We start from the raw sequence: 21,292 nt of genomic DNA, 5'->3' as shown, positions 1-21,292 counted from the left end.
GACAGAGTTTAGATGAAATAGATGAGAGAAGTCAAATGCCAAGAGTGATGCTGCAGGACTTCACTTACAGAGAGGTCAAAGCTGGGTAAACTCAGTGTCAGAGTCAGGACCAGGGTCACCCTTGGGAGGAGAGACGGAAAGGGGGCACGTTCGCAGGTGGGAGGCTCTGAGGGGTGGGGTCTACAAAAGCAGGCATCCACCGCGTCAGGAGGGGGTCGTCAGGGCCGGGGGAGGTCTTTAGAGGTGGGTCTTCAGGGGTGAGGCGGTCTACAAGGGCAGGGGGGAGTCTGCAAGGGTTGTGTGTGCTCTGTGTCCTGGTCTGAGGCTGGTGGCACAGCGAGGTAAGGTGCAAAGTCATTGAGCTTGCTGCCACTCCTGATTCGTGCCCTTTTCCGTGGATATCATACTTCAGTATAAAACAAATATGTACCTGGGATTTGGGGAATGTAGAAAGCCGCCCACCCCAGACTACACTTGAGTCCCCTAGAGGGAGCTTAAGCTGAGGGCTGCAAGGGCTCCTTTCGCCAGGGCTGGAAGAGTTCGGGTGGAGGACAAGCGGCGCTTCTTCTAAAGCTTTTTGTGTTTTAAGCTAGAAATGGAGGCAGGGGGTACGGTCCGACTCGGGAAGGGGGTTGGGTCTACAGTACGGTGGACACTGGTCAACAGGTGCTCAAGTCAGTTGCACGTCCACGACTCTGCCTACAGAGGGCGCGCGGTGGCCACTGAGCAAGCGCTTGAGGGGACCAAGGCACTAGACAAGCTCAAAGCCTGGCCAACATCTTCCTCCTTTTTTCAGACACAGAGGACCCTGGCAGTTGTCTGACACCAGTGATGAGCTCTGAGCAGTCTGCTCGAGATGGATTCAGGGCACGAGTGGGACGGGGTCGGGGAAGGAGGGGATGGTGCCCTCGGCCAGCCAGGGCAGAGGGAAGTGGGGAGAGGCTGCTTCCAGGAGAGCAAGTGATGGCCCCTTGGGACACCTTGGCCAGAAGTTGGAGACGCTCGGCCCGGTGGGTCACAGGGTTGGCTGGGCTTCTGTGATGGGCTGGACAAATGGCCTTTCAGAGCGGATGTGGCCATCAGTGACCACTGTGCAGAAGAAATGGCTGCCAATCAAATCTTCAGCGGACCCAGGTTGTTTAACTTGATGAATGAAAGGCTAAAGGGAGGCCCTGGGAACCAGGGGGCCTGGGATTTGGGTCTGCCTATGGGGCATTTCTCTGTTATTCCAGGCCACCTCCTCTCTCTGGGCCTCAGTTTCATCCTTCTGGAAAGTGAGAGCGCCAACCCTATCTCTCAGTTGATATTCTAGGTTCTGTAAAAGATGCTGGTGGTCTTGCTTGTCTGGTATTCCTGTCCTCTCCTTTTGGTCGACATAGTCCAGTCTCCTGGCCATAGCACTTGGTTCAGGGAATTATCTCACAATTCAAGCTGGACCCATGACACTTGCTGGAAGTGTTGGGAAACAGGGACTTTCTTTCTGGGATTGGGTAATGTTTGCTAAAATGGTGGAAGGTAAGTCTGAAGCTGTTGGTGGTCATCTTTACCTCCACAAAAGGACACCTTCCTAAGAAAAAAATCCAACAGAGGCAGAGAATTGAGAAATGGAGAAATGATGCCAATGGATTATCTGAACCTTGGACCCAGCTATGCCTGAGCTAGTTGCTTTGCTTCTCCTTTTTTAAAAGAATATTTACTTATTTGGTTGCACCAGGTCTTAGTTGCGGCACATGGGCTCCTTAGTTGTGGCATGCGAACTCTTAGTTGAGACATGCATGTGGGATCTAGTTCCCTGACCAGGGATCGAACCCAGGCCCCCAGCACTGGGAGCATATTGTCTTATCCACTGTGCCACCAGGGAAGTCCCCTCGCTTTGCTTCTTGCTGTTGCCTCAACCAATGCATTTCTTATGATTTTCGTGACTTGAAACTACAAAATCCTAATATAAAGTCTAAGAACTAAAACACTCTTGAAGAGTTGTGACGATGACTCAAAAACAACAGGGGTAGAATTTCTCTATTCATGTTGCAAAAAAAAATAATTGCATAGGTAAAGATTAAAAAAAAAAACTTAGGAGTTTTAGTAGGCCACTAACTTAATGTAGATCATAAGATGCTACCAAAGAGAAGTAGCAGAAATGACTGTGGGAATTCAGAACCATATTGTAGGGGATGGAGCGATGTATGTGTAAGAGATGGGTGGTGTGTGTGTAAGACTCCAGTCAACGGTGGCTATTGGATTATTGCTTCACCACCAAAACCACAGCTGAGCATCAAGACCATAACTCAAAGGAAAGACGACCATTGTGGTGGCAAGGACTCCTGAGTGGAGGCTGTCCCCTGCCAGGGTGGCTGGATGCACAGATGGCTGCTCAGTCCCTTCCAGTTCTAGGATTCTCTGCCTTTTAAGGTTCAGTGATTCTCTGATTTGAAGTTTGAAACCAACAGCACTGAATCAATGTTACTACCTCCAGCAATTAAATCTACAGGGGAGAACTGCTGTGTGTGCCTGTCTACGTGGGGACAGGTTGTCACCTGTCCACATGACCTGGTTGGGCAGGAGCCCTGCCTGGGGACTTCAGCTGGGCAGGTGGCCCTCCAGAGTCAGGTGGGCAGGGTGTGAGGGCTGGGAGGTCTGTCCACAGATGGCACTGACCATCGCTCTCTTTCTGGGGCCCCATGGTGAGCTGAGCAAGCAAGACAGGGTGACTGGAAACAGCAGAAGGCCACCTAGACACCTGGGGCAGGTGGCAGGAGGCCTGGTCATCCTGGCTCTAGTGGGAATGGGCCAACTGATGGGAGACTAAGGCCAGTTCCCAGAGCCTCAAGCTCCTGGCATGGAAGGCGGCTGACACTGAGTCCCACCAGAGGAGGAGGTTTGAAGCCCTTTCTGTCTCAAGACTTCAATAGTCTTGGAACTGGAGAGGGCTGACCCTGCAGACGAGGGCCAGGAGAAGGGCTGGGGAGAGGGTGAGGACAGAAGCAGAAGACCAACACTTCAATTAGGAAGTCAAAATTTGCATCCGTTTTCTCCTTTTTTTTTTTTTTTTTGATGCAAGGCTTGCTTTTTTCTCCGGTTTCTTCACCTTTGCAAGGTGGGTAACAATTGATGGTCCCGTGTGTAAAGCAACTCTCACAATGCCTGGCCCACAACAGGCCCTTAGTTAGAGGGAGCTCTTTTAATTATGATATTGATATTGAAAATATTGATATTATGCTCTAAGACCTGAGCATCACGGAGAAATATCACTCTCAATTCCTCCACCTATGCTGGACAAGACAGTTTTCATAAATGCTCAGGAAAAGGAAAAGGTCACTTCACTGAGGGCAGCCTATCTTGCCATCAGCCAGACAGATGAGCCTGGAGGTAGCAGCCTGGGGGCCAGCGAGCAATGGCCAGCAAGAAGTGGTTTCTGCCCAACAGAGTATGACCTGGCCATCTGAGCTGAGCCTCTGGCCTGGGCCACCGTCTCCAGCCAACCGGGTTCTACCTCAATCTCCTGCTCCAAGGTGAGCTGCCGCTCCAGGCTGCACTCCACCATCTCTGTGGTAACCGGGAGATTCTCTGGCAGCTTCATGCAGCGCTGGATCAACACAGGGTTGCAGCCGTTCAGGAACTGGTAGCCAAACATTAAGTCTTCTTGCCAGTGATTCATAACCTGCTCTATGGAGGAGAGAATTGCAGCTCAGCCTGAGTTCTGAGCCGGGCTGAGGTCTTCCTGATGCTAGCGGAGGGCCAGAGTCCTTGCCAGGTCCCCTCTCCCAGGCACTCAGTGGACAGCCCACCATGCCCAACTGCTTGACCACTAGGTCAGGCCATGGCACCACCCCATCCTCCCTGAGCTGGCCCTTAGTGGCTCAGAAGGTTCCTGGGGAACCCCTTTCTCAAGCACAAAAACAAAAATAGACAAATGGGATTGCATCAAACTAAAAAGCTTTCTGCACAGCAAAGGAAACAATCAACAGAGTGAAAAGACAACCTACGGAATAGGGGAAAATATGTGCAAACCATATATCTGATAAAAGTTTAATCTTCAAAATATATAAGGAACTCCTACAACTCAATAGCAAAAACACCAATAACCCGATTAAAAAATGGCCAAAGGATTTGAACAGACATTTCTCTGAAGAAGACATACAGATGGCCAGCAGGTATAGGAAAGAATGCTCAACATCACTAGTCACCAGTGAAATGCAAATCAAAACCACAGTGAGATACCACCTCACACCTGTCAGGATTCTATTATTAAAAAAAAAAAGACAAGTGTTGGTGAGGCCATGGAGAAGTTGGAGCCCTTGTGCACAGTTGGTGGGAATTCAGGATGCACAGCTGCTATGGAAGACAGTGTGGAGTTTCCTCGAAAAGTTAAAATAGAACTGCCTTGGGGCTTCCCTGGTGGCGCAGTGGTTGAGAGTCCGCCTGCCGATGCAGGGGACACGGGTTCATGCCCCGGTCCGGGAAGATCCCACATGCTGCGGAGCGGCTGGGCCTGTGAGCCATGGCCACTGAGCCTGCACATCCGGAGCCTGTGCTCCGCAACGGGAGAGGCCACAACAGTGAGAGGCCTGCGTAGCACACACACACATGATCTGCCACAAAGTAGAACTGCCACATGATCCAGCAATCCCACTTCTGGGTATTTAACCCAAAGAATTGAAATCAGGATCTTGAAAAGATATCTGCATCCCCATGTTCCTTGCAGCACAATTCATAACAGCCAAGATGTGGAAACCACCTAAATGCTCATCTACAGAGGGATGAATAAAGAAAACGTGGTGTATACATACAATGGAATACTATTCAGCCTTTAAAAAGATGGACATTCACAATATGTGACAGCATGGATGAACCTGGAGGACATGATGCTAAGTGAAATAAACCAGTCACAGAAGGACAAGTACTGCATGGTTCCACTTATATGAAGCATCTGAATTAGTCAAGCTCAATAGAATCAAAGAGAAGCACAGTGTGGTGGTTGCTAGGGAGGGGTTGTGGGGAGTTACTAATCCATGCCGTGAAGTTTCACTTAAGCAAGATGAGTACGTTCTAGAGGTCTGCTGTACAACACTGTACCTATTGAAAAAAAAAAAAAAAAGAACCCAGGTCCTTGTGCCCAGGAAGCAGGGGCCCTAGGATGAGGGAGAAGGAGGGGAGTGGGGGGCATCCTGGGGAGGAGTTTGTGAAGGCAGTTTTCCCCCTTGCTTGTTTCCTTAATGTTTCCTAATCTTTCTGTTGCTGTGTGGTCCTTCCTGTGCCATCCCTGGCAGTTATGATGCTACTGCTCTACCAAACACATCCTAGTCCAAAGGAACCCACTGTTGCTTTCATGTAAATGCTTAAAAAACAAGCTAACTCCTGCCTTTTTTCTGTTCAGAAGCATCATAAATGGTTGATTTATTTAAAGAAAAAGTGTTGACATTTATGAGACTTTCGATGATGAAATGAGGTTGAGGGTGCTCAACACTGGACATCCAAGGGGGAGAAACCTCTGGCCATGAGGGTGATCCCCAGGGGAGCGTGCTGTGTGGGTGCAGGCAGTGCTGGCCCGGGGGACAGGGAGGCCTCGTGCTGCAGTGGGTGGAGCAGCCCTTTCCCATGCCCAGGCAAGTCTCCTCAGCACCATGAGAGCCCCCAAAAGCACACTCACCAGAAATAGTGTTGCTGATCCTGCAGAAGATTTTCTCAAAGTCAGAGAAGTCGCTCCAGGAAGACTGGAACATGTGCATGAAGCGGTTGATGAACAGGTTCTCCATCCTGCAGGCCGAGACACAGCGGCTCCCCTGCACGCTCTGGCCTCACCTGCCCCCTGCCAAGCCCCTTCGCACCCTGGTCTCATGGGGCCTCTAGGGGACTTGAACCCAGGACAGCTCCAAGGGGGCAGCTGATTGGCCTTGTGGAAACCAGGACAGAAACTGGCACCCATGCCCATGCTCTTCCTTCTGCATTCCCCCTAAGAAAGAGACCAGTCGCCTGCCCTTGACAGCAGTCTACAGTGCTCTCTTCCCATTCACACGGGCTCTGGTCTGTGCTTTCCTTCATTCATTCATCAAACTTTTCGCTGCCCCAAATTGATGCAAGCTTCCAGGGACAGAGTGCCGTTATCTCCTATGTAGCTGCTCCCCCAAGTCAAGTGGATTTGGGGGGATAAGCAGTTTAGTGGAACTTAACCCTCACTTACTTTCTGCCTAACCTTGGCTCTTTGCCTGGTGCTGAGGAGGACAGTTTCCAAATACTCATTACACAGGGAAGCAAAGTAACCCAGGACAGGAACTTGCTAAATTCAAAATGCAGGCTGCAGGCAATAAGGAGAGGGATCTGAGTGGCCTGAGCAACCCTGGGGACTTCCTGGAGGAGGTGGGTGTGGGATGGGTCTGGGAAAGGTGGAAAAGGCGGGAAGAGGCTTCCCAGGCTTTCCTACATAACCCAAGCAAGGCACAGGATGGAGGTGTGGGTATTCTGGCCAGTGCTCAGCGTGACAGCCTCTGCCTCAGTTTCCCTCTCTGGCTCACACAGAGCTGAGAGTGATGAGCAGTCACCCTGTTTCCTCCCCACCGTCAGTCCTCCAGGGTTCAGGCCTCCCCACTGGCTCCATCTCTTTTATGTCCTGACTTGGAGGCCTTGGCATGCATGGTTCCCTCCCTCTGGAACGCCCTGTGCCCCTCTTTCTTCTCCTCCTGAGCATATGGGGTGAGTGTATCTGGAGGGCTTGTCTAGTGAACCCCACTCCTCCTTTGATCTCATGAAGCCACCCCTTCCCCACACCAGGCTGGGCCTTGTGATGTTACTTCCACAGCACTGATAGCAGATTAAGTACAAACCCATTTATGCGAAAACCTGCCTGCTGCCTAAGCACCAGGAGGGCAAGGGCGGGTCTGCGTTGCTCCGTGAGGCCCAGGCTCCAGGTACTGAAGGGCTCAGGCAACCTTGTCATTGACTGAGAAGGGTAGTCAGGGGCTTGGGGCGGGGGACCTTGCCGGTGCTCCTCCAGTGGGCTTCCCACCTCCCCCCACGCAAGGGTGCCTCCCCCAGGAAGCAGTGCCAATGGTGAGGGCCCAGCACCCTCCTTTGCATTTACTCCTGCGGCAGTGGGCTGGCTGGGGGCTAAGCGTGTCACAGGAAGGTTTGGGAATCCCGAAGCCTCCTCATGCCTTCCCTGTCTCAGCAGAATCAAAGGACTGCGGTTTGGGTGTTTTGTCCGGAGTGAACCTGGCTGATGGGGACAGAGGACAGCATCGCAGGGGAGCCGCCTGTGAGCACGTGTGAGGGCAGCAAGTCCTAGTGACCAAAGACGGGGACTCTGCAGACAAGCAGGAGATGCTGGGGCTCCTCCTGGCCCTGCCAGGCATGGGAAAGGCACCTGATGCAGAAAATGACACACCTGCCTGAAGACTCCCCTGCCTCAATTTAGCAAATGCTTCTCTCCTCGGTACTGGCTGCCTGGGGACCTGGTAGCCCACACTGCTCGAGAGAGGGTCCAGGAGGCGAATGCCCTCTGTGAGTTGGAGGAACCAGCTGCTTGCGGGTTATTGAGATGCTGTGAGGCCTGGAAGGTGCTGGAGCACAGCCTGGGCTGTGGTGGCTGCACACAGTAGGTGCTTAGCACCTCAGAGCTGGAGAAGAACGCTGGCATCATCCTGTCTGGTGTCATCATTACTTTTATCCCAGCCCCTCATGGGGAAGGAGGAGCTTTTACACACACACTTTTTTACACACATGCTTGTTGCAGCCTCATCACTGCTAGGCTGGCCTCCGGGAGTGCTCCCAGATGAGCTTCCACCAGCCATGCTACCTCTTTCCTTACCCAGCACCCCAACCCTCCTCCTCCACCTCCCTTGTTAGCTGAGTGTCCTGGGACAGAAATCCTTGCTAAGGTGGAGGACCAAACCTCTAATGACCTCTGATGTCTGAGTGTGGAAAAGGACTTATTTCTGGGAGAAGAGGGGCCTTCCCAGCAGGCCTGTACAATCCTCACAGCCCTGAGGATGCCCCAGCACCAGATGGTGCCCGGGAAAGAGGTCCTGGACCCCAGGGCATCTTGTGGGGAACTGGGAGTGAGTCAGTCCCATGTGGGTCACGGTCTCCCTGGCTGGGTCTCTTTGACCTCAAAACAGAAGGTTGGCACCGAACACAGGGTGGGGTGTGCAGTACTCAGAGGAAGCCACAGATCCAGGAAGAAGTGGAGTTAAGAGGAAAATATGTGAAAGTCATCTAGAGGCAAAATATTGCTACATACTTACAGACAACTGGATCTTAGGGACTTTGAAAATCTGTTATCACACAAAGAGGAACCTGTGGCCAGCGAGGGCACCTAACTCATCTGAGGTCACACAGCCAGGTAACAACATGGTCAGGTAATGGCACAGCCAGGTAACAACAGAACCGGGTAAAGACACAGCCAGACGGGAGTGCATACTGAGCCGCTTGTTGGCCTGGGCTGGGCACCCGCTGTTGGCCCTGTACCGGCAGAGGCGGGACCTCCTGTTTCCTCCGCTTCCCCTGCCCCTTTCCTTCTTCTAACAGCTTCTCCATTTCCCAGTTCATGGTTTTGCTCTTTGGGGTGGGAGGCAAAGCTTACTGAGGAGGGTCCGCCTTGTTCCAGGTGGAGCAGGTGACTTGGAGGAAACTCGCCGGTTACGCAGAAGTGGTGCGGAAACGGAACTGTCCCAAGGTGGAGGTTCCGGGGGAAGGGCTCTGATGATCTCATCTCTGAGTTTCAGTTTTCTGCAGTAAACGCTGGCCTGGGTCTGGGTTGGATCAGGGACCTTCAGTGCAGAAGGGCCACCAGGCACAGGGTGGGTGCTGTTTCCCTGTCAGACCACTCGGGGGCCGGACCAGGGGGTCTAGGAGCCACCAACTCCTGTGCTGGGATCTGGACACAAGAATCCTGGGTGGGGCTGGGAGTCCGTATGCAAGGCCAGAGAGGGCAGCTGAGATGGATGCAGGTCAGCACAGAGTGTTAAGGGCCTGGCCGAAGATCCCAGCTCCATCTCTTCCCAGCCATATGGCCTTGGGCAAATCCCTAACCTTCTGTGCCTCAGTTTCCTCATCCATGAAATGGGTACAATAATTGTCCCTGCCTCACAGGGCTGACATGATATATAGAAAGCATTGATCTGTAAAATGAGTTCAACAAATATTAGCGACTAGTACCATGATTACCACTTACTGTTAATATTAACGTCTGCAGCCTTAAACCGTTGTGTTCTGGAGGGACCAGTGGACAAGTTCACAGCACAGAACTTTGCCCTCTCCCTCCTGGGGTCCTTCTGCTTAATTCACTCATCCCTTTCTTCCTTCACACTCAGTTCACCTAAGAATCTTCGCGTCTGGCTCCTCTTTACTTCCTCTCCTCTCTGCCCTCCTTAAGTGCTCTCACCCAGGGCACTGTGTGTCACATCCTAGTGGCTGTATCTAAACAGTCAGCTCTAAACTCCCCTGATCTCGCTGAAGCATCTGACAACCAACCCCTTTTTCCTTGACACTAAAATGCTGACCCCCATGGACTTCATCCCTGCTTCAAACCCCCATGGTCCTGCACCCTCCACCCCCAGTAAAGGCTGGGATCCTTGCCCAACTCTCTGCGTTGGCAGCCTCAGCCCCACTTCCCTACACAGGCCCCCACTCTGGTCCTCCTGGATCACGGAGTTCTCACCGCCCTGAAAGCCATCCCCTCCACTCCTCCAATCAGTGTGGTGAACTCCTATGCATCCTTCAAGACCCAGGTTGGGCTTCTCTCTTAGAAAGCTTTTTTCTGATGCTGCCTCCTCAGAGTTTCCTCCCTGCCTCAAGTTTTCCCAGTGCTCTTTTCCAAAGGAATATCTACCACATACTATCGTGATGAGCTGTCCATAGCGTGGTCTCCACTAGACTGTGAGCTTCTTGGAGCTGGGACCAAGGGACCACTTTTGATTCATCTCAGGCCCCCACCCCCAGGAGCTCAATTTGCATTTGTCAAAGGACAAGCAGCAGGTAGCCTCCTCTGGGCCAGCTCCCGTGGGGATGGAAGAAGCCCAGAAGAGCCAGCAAACAGGCAGGAACAGAGCCTGAGAAGGTAGCTCCCTGGCCAGTCTCCTTCCTTGGGCTCAGGAATGAGGACAAAGCCCTCCCAAGCATCTAGAATGGAGATACTAGATACTAGGTCTACACTGTGCTAGGCTTCACCGCAGCGGCACTGCCTACATGAGTTCGTTTAAATCTCATAACAATACTAGCAGTTAGGCAGCACAAGCCTCATTTTATAGGAAGGAAATGGGTCAAAAAACTTAAATAACTCTCCCAAGATGGCGCAGCTAGAGTCTGAAACAATCGCTGCTCTCCAGGCTCTAAATAAGGTGACCTTTTGCTTTTAAAGGGTAATTAGAGATGAGTTGATACTTGTTGCTATACTTTGAATAGATTAATAGGTTTTTTCCCCCAGGAAAGCAAAGTATAACCTTGCTACCCCGAGTGTGGTTGGTGGGCCAGCAGCATCAGCACCCCCAGAACATCATTAGAAATGCAGATTCTCAGGCCCCACTTCAGCCTTCCTTAATCAGAAACTCTAGGGGTGGGTCTCTAAGTCCGGATTTTAACAGGCCCTCCAGGGGATCCTGATGCAAGCTATAACTTGCGAACCATTGCTGGAGAGGTTGCAATGTTTTCCAAATTAATTTAACTATAAAACAAACCCTTTTTAAAGGAAATATTACTTTATGATTTGTGTTAACTTATACCTTTATTTTACGATCCATTTTTAACAAAAAAACTGCTACTTTAGCAAATATAAGTAAAAATTTCCAGGTCTGTCTAACTTTTAGGTGGGAATTTTTTGCCCCCTACATTTTCCCCAACAAATTTATTTTCCAATGGGACACATCTCTGATTCTATAACAGAATTCAGCATAGGTAAATAGGGCTGATATACAGACATACAGGGATCGGTTAGAACAAGGAAGAGATGACTTTAACAATTACCAAGGAGATCCAAGGATTTGGGTAGCATTCGTGAAGTTAAAGGGGAGAATCCTATTTTCTGAGTGCTTTGGTGATGTGGAGCCTACTTGTTTCTGAGCTGGGGTGACAGTAGGAGGGTGTGGGGACTTCTTCCTGCAAAACTCCTGGCTTTGGCTTCCAAAGTCAAGAGAACAAGCTCCCCTGGCTTCCCTGCTCCCGTGCCATCATCGCTCCCTCTCTTGCTCTCACCCAGCCTCAGAGGGCCTCACCCCAGCCCTCACCATGGGCAAGGAAGCCCATCTTTTCTCTCCAGCTTCCTGCTCTTCATCTTGGGGCCCTGCTCTTTCCTTCTCTATGCCACCAGCTCCTTTCAAAGAGCTCCCATACATGTAATTTTGTCTGACTTCACACAAGCAGTGGGTGACTGGTCTGTGGGGCTGGAGCAGGGGTGGGAAGAGTTATTGCCTTCAGACCACACTCTTCTCCCTGTCCCCCAACAAATTCTCTATCTGGCCCTCGACTCCCTCTCCCCCGTCCCTTGCAGGGCTCCCAACCTTGCTTGGCCTCAATGCTCCCTGAAGCCTCTCTGCTTAGCCCCGGGCCTACCCATCCCACTCTACCCTTGGCCTCACTATCGGAGGCCGGACAGGGCTCTGAACATCAACATGCCCCCAGACTGCACTCATCTTCCTCCTCACCACTTCTTGTCCAGCTTTCCTTTCTGGTGACCACCCCACTCTGCCTATAAGCCAGATGCACAATGTCAAGGGTGCCTTGGGTTCTCCCCTCAGCCTCTCCCCATTTTGACCTGAATTTCAACTGGATCCCAGGACATCCATACCACATCCCGAAGTCCTCCCTACTCTCCCGTTCCCTGTCTTTGTTCTTCCCCACTGCTGGGCTCGCTCATCTGACCCTCAAAGACTGCCAGGTCAAGCTTCTACAATGTGGCTCTGAGTTCCCTCACCTCTCCCTGTTTCTCATCCAACACTGCAAATCCAGACACCAAGGAGAAGGATGCCCCTCCAAGGAGCTGCCCCCCACCCCGATCTCATCTGATGGGAAATGTCCGGTGGGTGAGGACCCAAGCACCCTGGTCTGGTCACCTCTCCCGAACTCAGTCACATTTCTGCACTGTTCTCCTCTACTGGGAAGGAAGCTCTCTTTCTCAATTTCCTTTGAAGAGAACGTTCCCTTAACAGTCCCGCCAACCTCCTGCAATCAAAGCTCTAGGCTGCAAACGGTGAGTGGTGATTAAACAAATAAGCTGCTTTTCCTTTGATGACAACATGAAATTTCACCACCCACTTGGTTGTGTGAGTAGACCCAGCCACACCCAACCTTCACATGTGATGCTCCCTCTGCCAGAGCATCCTAAGTCCTCCTTCTCCAGGCTTCCAACCATCTGGTTAGCTGCAAGGCCAGGCTAGGTGTCCTTCTGCTGTGAAGCCTTCCTGGACCCCATAATGAGATAATACCAAACAGAGGAAAGGTCCCTCTAAGAGCCCTTGAGGGCAGGGGTCGATCTGAGGGAGCAGGTGCTCAGCAGGTGATGATGGAGAAGTGGGTCCTGGCTGGCCTGACCTCATTACTAGGAATGAATGAAGACGAATGCTGTCTTTAGGGAGAACCTTCTCTGTGCAGGGTTGACATATGTGGTTCCTTAATATTCTCACAGCAGCCTGGAGTGGGAGCTATGATCTCATTTTTTAGATGAAGACACCAAGGCTCAGAGAAGTTCACCAGCTTCCTTAGGCTCACCTTCCACTGGCCCAGAGCCCTCTCCCATGAATCCTTCATCTTCCGGGGTGGGGGGGGTCCCTCTGAACTGCTTCCCTGAGGCCCAGTCCCCTTGACTCAGGCTGCATCCTCCTCAAATGCAGAGGCTGTGTCTCTTCTCTTCTTCTTAGGACCTCATGGTCCTTGGTTCACTGTGCCAACAGAGCTGGTGCTCAGCTGACCACCCCAGCTGGGCTGTGCCAGGTGGGGCTGAGGGTCCATCTCAGGATTTCTTTGCTCTGGTCCTGCCAAATAGGTTGCAGCTCAAGGGGACAAGTAACATGAAAGATGTGGAGAAAGATGGGCTATGGTATTGCTGGAGAGATGGTGGCCTGTGTGGCCCATACTGGGCAGCATAGGGGAGGAAGCCTCCCTCAGACCTGGGGCTTCTAGGAGCTTCTGGGAGAAGGGGCACCTTACTCCAGTCCTGAAAAATGATGAGTTGGACTTGGCCAGGCAAAGAAGGGAAAAAGAGCATTTGAGGCAGAGAAAACAGTGAGGCAAAGACAAGGGGACACAAAGACCCCCAGCTCTGGACATACATGGCTGGGGTGTCCTGTGCATCTGGGGGCAAGAGAGAAGGCTGGGCAGAGACCCCTGTAGTTGGGGTAATCACTGAAGGATTTTAGGTAGGGGAGTCAAAGAATTATATATGCTTTGTAGAAGGAGCCTCCAACAAACTATACATGTACTTGAGAATGAACTTCCAATTTCTGTGTGGGATGGAGCCTGGGGAAGCAGGTAGAAGAACGTTCCTGAACATTCTGGAGAGACATAGCGGAGCTGAGAAAGGAGGACATGCACACTGAGACCCAGGGGATGGACATGATCCCACATTCACCTGGATGGAGGATAAGGCCAAGGGAGGCATCAAGGCCAGTGGTTTCAATCCTGGTTGCGCATTAGAATCCCCAAGGAGCTTTTAAAATATACTCATGCCTGTGCTGCAAATGCTGGCTTAACAGCCTGGCTGCGGCGAGGTGGCATGGAGTCTTAATATTAAATGCACAGTCAGGACTGAGAACCACTTATCTAGGATGCTGTTGGCTATGATGGGGATACATGAGAAGGAAAAGGTAAGTGTGTGATTGTGTGTGTGTGTGTGTGTGTGTGTGTGTGTGTGTGAAGTGAGGGCCTGTGAGGTGGCCACAAAGGCCACACTCAATTCATTTTGACAGGGTTTACTGAGCACCTACCCTGTGGCAGCTGCTGTGCTGGGATCCTGAGATAAAAGATGACAATGACCTAAGGAACACTGAGCAGACATAAGAAAGGCACAACCTGGCTTTCACTCCACCATCCCTCCATCCACCATCCACTATCCATCCCTCCACTCACCATCCATCCATCCATCCATCCATCCACTCCCCCGCCATTACTAAGCAGAGGGAGCACTACTCCCCCAAAGCAGTATCATCTCCTCTGACCTTGCTGCCTCTCTATCATTATCATTTTCTCTCCAAACTGCCCCTTTTACAAGGGCCTTCTGTCCTTCTTGTGTCATCCTGGTCTGGGCTCTGCTCTCCTAAAGCCACAAGGCTTTGACTCAATCATGCTAACCCCTGGGTAGGAAATGAGACATATGATTGCCCTGATGTTTCAGGGAGCCACATGTTGGGTACCGCTGCATTACTAATCTAGTGGTTTGGTTTTAATTTTATTCTCCATTTGATCTCAATAGTAGCAGGGAAGAAAATCCCCAGTTTTGAACCCCAACAGACCTGGATTCAAATCCTAGTTTTGCCCATTCCTGCCAAAATGACCTTAGGCAAATTCCTTGACCTGGACCTGGCAGAGACTCTGTTTACTTACCTGGAGATGGTTAAAAACAGTACCTATTTCCTGGGGTTGCTGTGAAGGTTACAACAGACAATTCTATATAGAAAGCACCCACACCTACAGCCTGGCACTTAGTAGAGGCTTATTAAGTGTCAGGCCCTTATTACTTCCTCCCTCCCATGGAGATGCAGCCTCAGGGAGACAAATGCATCCCAGTCTGTGTGATGTGAAGGGATTCCCCATGCGGAGTCTGATTGTGAGGCTGTGTGTGTGTGTGTGTGTGTGTGTGTGTGTGTGTGTGTGTAGGGTTTTTCTCAAATGCTCCAAAGAGGAAGGCCTGAGGGTGTGGTTTCCCACCCTTTCTTTACAGAAGTTCGACCAAATGAGGCAATTTCTTGAGTGGAGCAGCTATGCACCTAAGCAAATGCTGCCACAGGAGCTAACTGGGTTAGTGCTTCTCTACCTGTCTGCCTCCTGGTTATGCCAACCCAAGGCCAGGGCCCACCCTGGGAGACTCTCACCCTGGTGGTAGGGGGTGCTGAATCTCCTCAGGGCCGTCCAAGGCTTGGTCAGGTTGCATGACCACAGATTTAGGGTTTTCCAAATTTGCATGATTGTGAGAATTCCCTAAAGTATCCGAGTACAGATTCAAATGCCCCTCCACTAGCCCTGAGGTAGGGCTGGGGCTCCATGTTGGTAATGAGCACCCAGGGAGCCTTTGAAAACTGTGTAATAATTCAGCTGCCAAGGAGGAGCACAGAACTCGGATCTCTGCTGTTTATTCGCAGGGGCTACTGGGCAAGGTATTGTACTTCCTTATCCCACATATTCCTCAACTGCAGAATGGGGATACGATCTATGCCTGCCTCATGGGGTTGTAGTGAAAGACGAACGGGGATGCTTGTAAGTGATCAGCACAGGCATGCTGGTCCTTATGACTGCAATGCCCTGCCAGCTGGGTGACAGCCTGGACACTGTCTACCCTTGAACTGGCCCAAGGGGAGATGAGCTGTGGATGAGGATGGGGCACTCCAAGTAAAGACCTCCACTCTAGGCTGAAAACAGCTGTTTGGTGTCTGGAGTCCTACAGTCTGTAAATTTGTTTAGATACAGGTTTCCCTGTGATTTGATTGTGCATTAAGGATCCATGCTATTGCCGAGATATAATCAAACGATTTGGGAAGAGTTGCTCGGCTGAACTGATCCCCCAGCCCAAGGCCACCACAAGGGGAGGAATGAGGGTTCCATCTCCGGCCCCAGCCGCTGGAGGGCTGCTCGAGCTCTTGAACACTTACGCTTTGGAGTAGTTCAGAACAAAGTCTACTCCCTTCTCACTATCGAACTGGATATCTCGGGGTAAATCCTTGTGGCATTTGGCATCGATACTCAAGGGGAAGCCAGGGTTCCACTCCATCCATCTGAGTGTGAAAAGGAAGGAGAAGAAAACTGGATTAAATGTCTAGCTTTTGGGCTGGCCCCTCAGGCTGAAGGCTGCCTGTGTGGTCTGAGGAGGTGCCCATAAGGTCACCATGTTTTAGCTGAGCGTGTGCCTCGCGAGGTACTGGGATGCCTCCCAAGGTCTGGTGTCCCCCCACTTTGCTGTGCCCTGAGTCTCACAGTGGGAAGCCTGAGGTTCCCTAAACCTGAAGCTGGGCTTACAGCAGAGGGGTGGTGAATGGTAGGTGCGTACCAGTGTGTACAGAGAGCATCAGAAGACCTCATTTATTTGAGGTGACATTCAAGGGCGATGTCTCCCCAGCACAGAGCTGCCTTTCTGGTCACTGGAGGTGGAGTTGGTTAAGGTTGCCCCATCACACTTGATCTAGACATCCAACATCCTACCAGCTTGGTCATCACCCCTGTATTGTGTGTGGTGGTCGAGGGAAAGGGGACAGCGGTCATGCCTTCCCAAAGGGGGCACGAGTCAGCAGGGAGGTTGGGTGAGGACCTCTGGGCACAGACTGATGCCAATAGCAGGTTCAGAGATTGTTATAATCAAAACAGCTCCCCGGGACTTCCCCGGTGGCACAGTGGTTAAGAATCCGCCTGCCAATGCAGGGGACACGGGTTCGAGCCCTGGTCCGGGAAGATCCCACATGCCACAGAGCAACTAAGCCCGTGCACTGCAACTACTGAGCCTGCGCTCTAGAGTCCGCGAGACACAACTACTGAGCCCACGTGCCACAACTACTGAAGCCCGCATGCCTAGAGTCTGTGCTCCGCAACAAGAGAAGCCACTGCAGGGCTTCCCTGGTGGCGCAGTGGTTGAGAGTCCGCCTGCCGATGCAGGGGATACGGGTTCGTGCCCCGGTCTGGGAAGATCCCACATGCCGCGGAGAGGCTGGGCCCGTGAGCCATGGCCGCTGGGCCTGTGCGTCCGGAGCCTGTGCTCCGCAATGGGGGAGGCCACAACAGTGAGAGGCCCACGTACAGCAAAAAAAAAAAAAAAAAAAAAAAAGAGAAGCCACTGCGATGGAGAAGCCCGTGCACTGCAAAGAAGAGTGGCCCCCGCTCGCCGCAACTAGAGAAAGCCTGCACGCAGCAAAGAAGACCCAATGCAGCCAAAAATAAATAAATAAAACAGATAAATTAAAAAAAGAAAAAAAAAACCAGCTCCCCTCAAAGACAGGCCGTGCACTCTATCCCGCCAAAATTTTTAGAGCCTGGTGTCCTTAAAATTTATCCTGTAGCACTGGGCATTTAAGTTTGTTTTTTTAAATTTTACTTTTCTTTTTGTTTATTGAAAAACCAAACCAAACCAAACCAAACCAAACCAAAAATCTGTTAGTTTCTTTTAGGGTGGGGAGAATGATCTTTTATTTATTTAAATGATCTTACATTTGTTTAAAAACCAAAATTTACATTCTGGGATTTCAGCTTTTCCATTTGTTTTCCTCTTTTTTTTTTTTTTTGCGCTGTACGCGGGCCTCTCTCTGTTGTGGCCTCTCCCGTTGCAGAGCACAGGCTCCGGACTCGCAGGCTCAGCGGCCATGGCTCATGGGCCCAGCCACTCTGTGGCATGTGGGATGTTCCCAGACCGGGGCATGAACCTGTGTCCCCTGCAGCGGCAGGCGGACTCTCAACCACTGCACCACCAGGGAAGCCTGTATTCCTTTTTAATCTAATCTCTCTTATAAGAGGGAAGTAAAACACTAAGAGTTTAGGTCATTAAAAAGTCTTAGGACATGGAAGCAACCTGAATGTCCAACAACAGAAGAATGGATAAAGAAGATGTGGTCCATCCATACAATGGAATATTACTCAGCCATAAAAAGAACAAAATAGTGCCATTTGCAGCAACATGGATGGACCTAGAGATTGTCATACTGAGTGAAATAAGTCAGACACAGAAAGACAAATATATGATGGCGCTTATACGTGGAATCTAAAAAAAAAGGTACAAATGAACTTATTTACAAACAGAAGTAGAGTCATGGATATAGAAAACAAACTTATGGTTACCAGGGGATGGGGGGGAGGGATAAGTTGGGAGATTGGGATCGACATAAACACACTATTATATATAAAATATATAACTAATAAGAACCTGCTGTATAGCACAGGGAACTCTACTCAGTACTCTGTACTGGCCTATTTGGGAAAAGAATCTAAAAAAAAAAAAAGGAGTGGATATAGGTATATGTATAACTGATTCACTTTGCTGTACACCTGAAACTAACACAACATTGTAAATCAACTATACTCTAATAATTATTTTTTTTAAGTCTTAAGGCCCTTTAATATCATCTTGTACTTTTACTGTCACAAAAATTCCACAATGTTTTTTGAGGTATCCTGTTGGCCCAGTAAGCCTCTCATTAGTATCATTAGAGGTGAACAGGAACTGGATATGATCACTCATATGATCACTCAAAATGCATTTTGAAAAGTGTCTTCTGTTGTATAGAACCTACATTTCTCGCTGTTAGTTTACTAACAACGTTCTCTTTTCCTAGACATTAAAAAATACCTTCTATTTTTGTTGTCTGTGTTAACACCAATGCTGGATTAACATTAACCAGGGTAAAAATGTGGATGAATGCACAAATGTCAACTAATTTATTGACTTTTTCCCCTTTGTTTTAGAAAATGATTTAAGGATCTCCAATATATGTGTAAAATTGAGGCAGTCATCTGGTAGCCCCACTGGTATTAACTGTCGATTACTTAATTACTGTTGGTCAAATCAATTTAAATATTCCTAACCATCTTTTCCTAGCCACTGGGAAGTATGGCTCTAATTAATTTGAAGAGCTGAGTAGAGCTGGATTTTTTCAGTATGGAAGCACTGAACCCAGTGAGGAGAGATGGGCCAGCAAATGCATTCACGTTTTCTTAAGGGTAGAATTTACTTGGAGCACATTTCCTCAAGACCCCACCTTCCTGCTGACCCCCAGCCTCCAAAGTGCCCCACCTCAGGAGGTCAGGAGACAATGGCCTCTCACTGCATGGAGACAGCACAGTTTGCCAGCTAGTTTACTACTGGCACCTGAAACCAGCATGTATGTTCCTTTCACTGCGGGCATTGTTGCCTGAGAGGCCTGACAGGCGGACCTGCCCAAGGGCCAAAGGCCTTCATACCCACAGATAAATAGGCAAAGAAAAAAATCATACTCCATTGGGAAGACCAAATTGAACAACCAGGCAGAAGGAAGGAAGGAAGAAGCAGAAAAGACATTTAATTTTAAAGAGAGAGAGAGAGAGAGAGAGAGAGAGAGAGAGAGAGAGAGAGAGAGAGAGAGAGAATTCTTAAGGAGATGCAAGTAGAATCTAAAAAGACTTTCTGCAACCACAAAACATGATTTCGGAATTGAATATTCCATAGAAAAATGGAAAAAAAGAGTAATAGTCACTGTGAGATCTGATTGGTCTCCTGGAAGACAAAATCTGTTCATTCAGTAACTAATTATTGAGTGCCTGTTATGTGCCAGACACTGCTCTGCGACAAATGGAAGGAAATGTAAAATACACAAAGAAGTGGAAGTCATGGAAGAAAACATAGGAGACATGAAAACCAGATACAGAAGATTTGATGTGCAGAGAGAGTTCCAGAGGAGAGACAGGGATACGTGGAGAAGTAAAAACCAAAGAAATAGGAGAAAAACTTCCTTAAGCTGAAGGGACCTCAATTTTCTGAGTAAATCCTAGGCAGAAAAAGAAAGAAAGAAATAAAAGACATTCCTAGATATATACTGATTAAATTGTAAAATGTTAAAGAGGAGAATGCTGTGGAGATGGAGTGGGGAGGAAGAAAGGGAAAGAGAGAGAGGAGAGATGGTTCCACAAACTCACAAGCTTCTGGGAAAAGGAAAATAACCAAACTATCACTAGGTTTCTCATTTGCCATACTGAAAATGGGGAGATAGTGTAAGGTGTTTACAGACTTTTTTAAGATGATCATTTAAGCCTCTTATATCAAGTATGGACTCAGACATTATATTACCTGCATATATTACCCACCCTTTCATATATTAATTGAACAAGTTCAGCCAAACAAAAATGACATTAGAATGAACCAAGAAGTTCCTAAATATAGTAGAGTGTTTATTAGAAAACAATAGCAAATATATCGAACAAATACAAATATCAAAGGCATTTTCTCAAAAATCAAGACCCAGAAAGGATGTTCATCCTTGCTACTGTTACTTTGTTTTGGCAATAAGAAAAAATTATCAGTGATGTAATAATGTAAACTAAGAGACAAAAGTATCATCATTTACATAATACGATCAAATAACTGGGCAATTAAAAAGACTCACTTAAAAATAGAGACAATATTGTACTTCCCTGGTGGCACGGTGGTTGGGAATCCGCCTGCTAATGCAGGGGACACGGGTTCGAGCCCTGGTCCAGGAGGATCCCACATACCGCGGAGCAGCTGGGCCCGTGCACCACAACTACTGAGCCTGCACTCTAGAGCCCGCGTGTCACAACTACTGAAGCCTGTGTGCCTAGAGCCCGTGCTCCGCAACAAGAGAAGCCCCCACACTGTAACGAGGAGTAACCCCTGCTCGCCACAACTAGAGAAAGCCCGCACGCAGCAACCAAGACCCAACACAGCCATAAATAATTAAATAAATAAAATTTTAAAAAGAGACAGTAAAATAATTTAGTAAGGTGTCAATACAAAGTAAATATTAAATAATGAGTAATTATCTTTATCCCAGCAATATTCATTGGCAAAACGGAAAAACACCCTACTTAGAATGGCAAAAGCTATAGTTTCCCTTGGTATAAAGTGACCAGAAAGGTGAAAGAACTTCATGAAGAAAAAGTAGAAATTCTATTGAAGGACATCACACAAGATCTAAATGGGTGGAAAGATGCAACATTATTAAAATGCCACTACAGGACACACGTGTAATTCAAAGCGATTCTCATCATGAAAAACTTTAAAAAGAACAGTAAGATAACATAATGCCTGTTCACATTTATTAGAAAGTTCTGATAACCAAAAGATGGCACTGGGCCATGGAGTAGAAAAACAGACCCAAGAAAATATGTGAATATAATATAAAACTAGCTAATATTTATCCAGTGCTTTTTATGTGTCAAATATTAGTCTATGTGTTTTCATGGTGTAACCTATTTAATTCTTTCCAAAATCGCTAGGAAGTGGTACTATTATTTCCCCCATTTTACAGATGGGGGAATTGAGGCACAAAGAGATTACACAACTTTCACAGGACAGAGTGTGGCAGTTAAGTGGGAGCTGAGCCCAACACCAGCTGCAGAGCCCATGCACGGGGTCACCACGCCAGCTCCATGCGCTGTGGGTGTCATCCCAAAGCAGCAGGAAGAA

At 49.2% G+C, this 21,292-nt stretch overlaps 1 protein-coding gene across 4 annotated transcripts in view; it reads right to left on the bottom strand.

Moving 5' to 3' along the window:
• ALOX5 (arachidonate 5-lipoxygenase) overlaps positions 1-21,292 on the bottom strand; it is a 57,490-nt gene that overhangs the window by 12,106 nt on the left and 24,092 nt on the right. For all 4 annotated transcript variants that reach the window (XM_060119782.1, XM_060119960.1, XM_060119807.1 and 1 more), the window contains exons 4-6: positions 15,786-15,908; positions 5,648-5,754; positions 3,491-3,663 (exon numbers count right to left, since the gene is read on the bottom strand). In XM_060119782.1, the coding sequence (XP_059975765.1) occupies positions 3,491-3,663; positions 5,648-5,754; positions 15,786-15,908 (403 nt within the window). The remainder of the gene's footprint in view (positions 1-3,490; positions 3,664-5,647; positions 5,755-15,785; positions 15,909-21,292) is intronic.

Source organism: Mesoplodon densirostris, chromosome 1 (genome assembly GCF_025265405.1).
Source record: "Mesoplodon densirostris isolate mMesDen1 chromosome 1, mMesDen1 primary haplotype, whole genome shotgun sequence".
Lineage (NCBI taxonomy): Eukaryota > Metazoa > Chordata > Mammalia > Artiodactyla > Ziphiidae > Mesoplodon > Mesoplodon densirostris.
The sequence above is the reverse complement of the archived record's forward strand: the minus strand, read 5'-3'. Positions and strand labels throughout refer to the sequence as shown.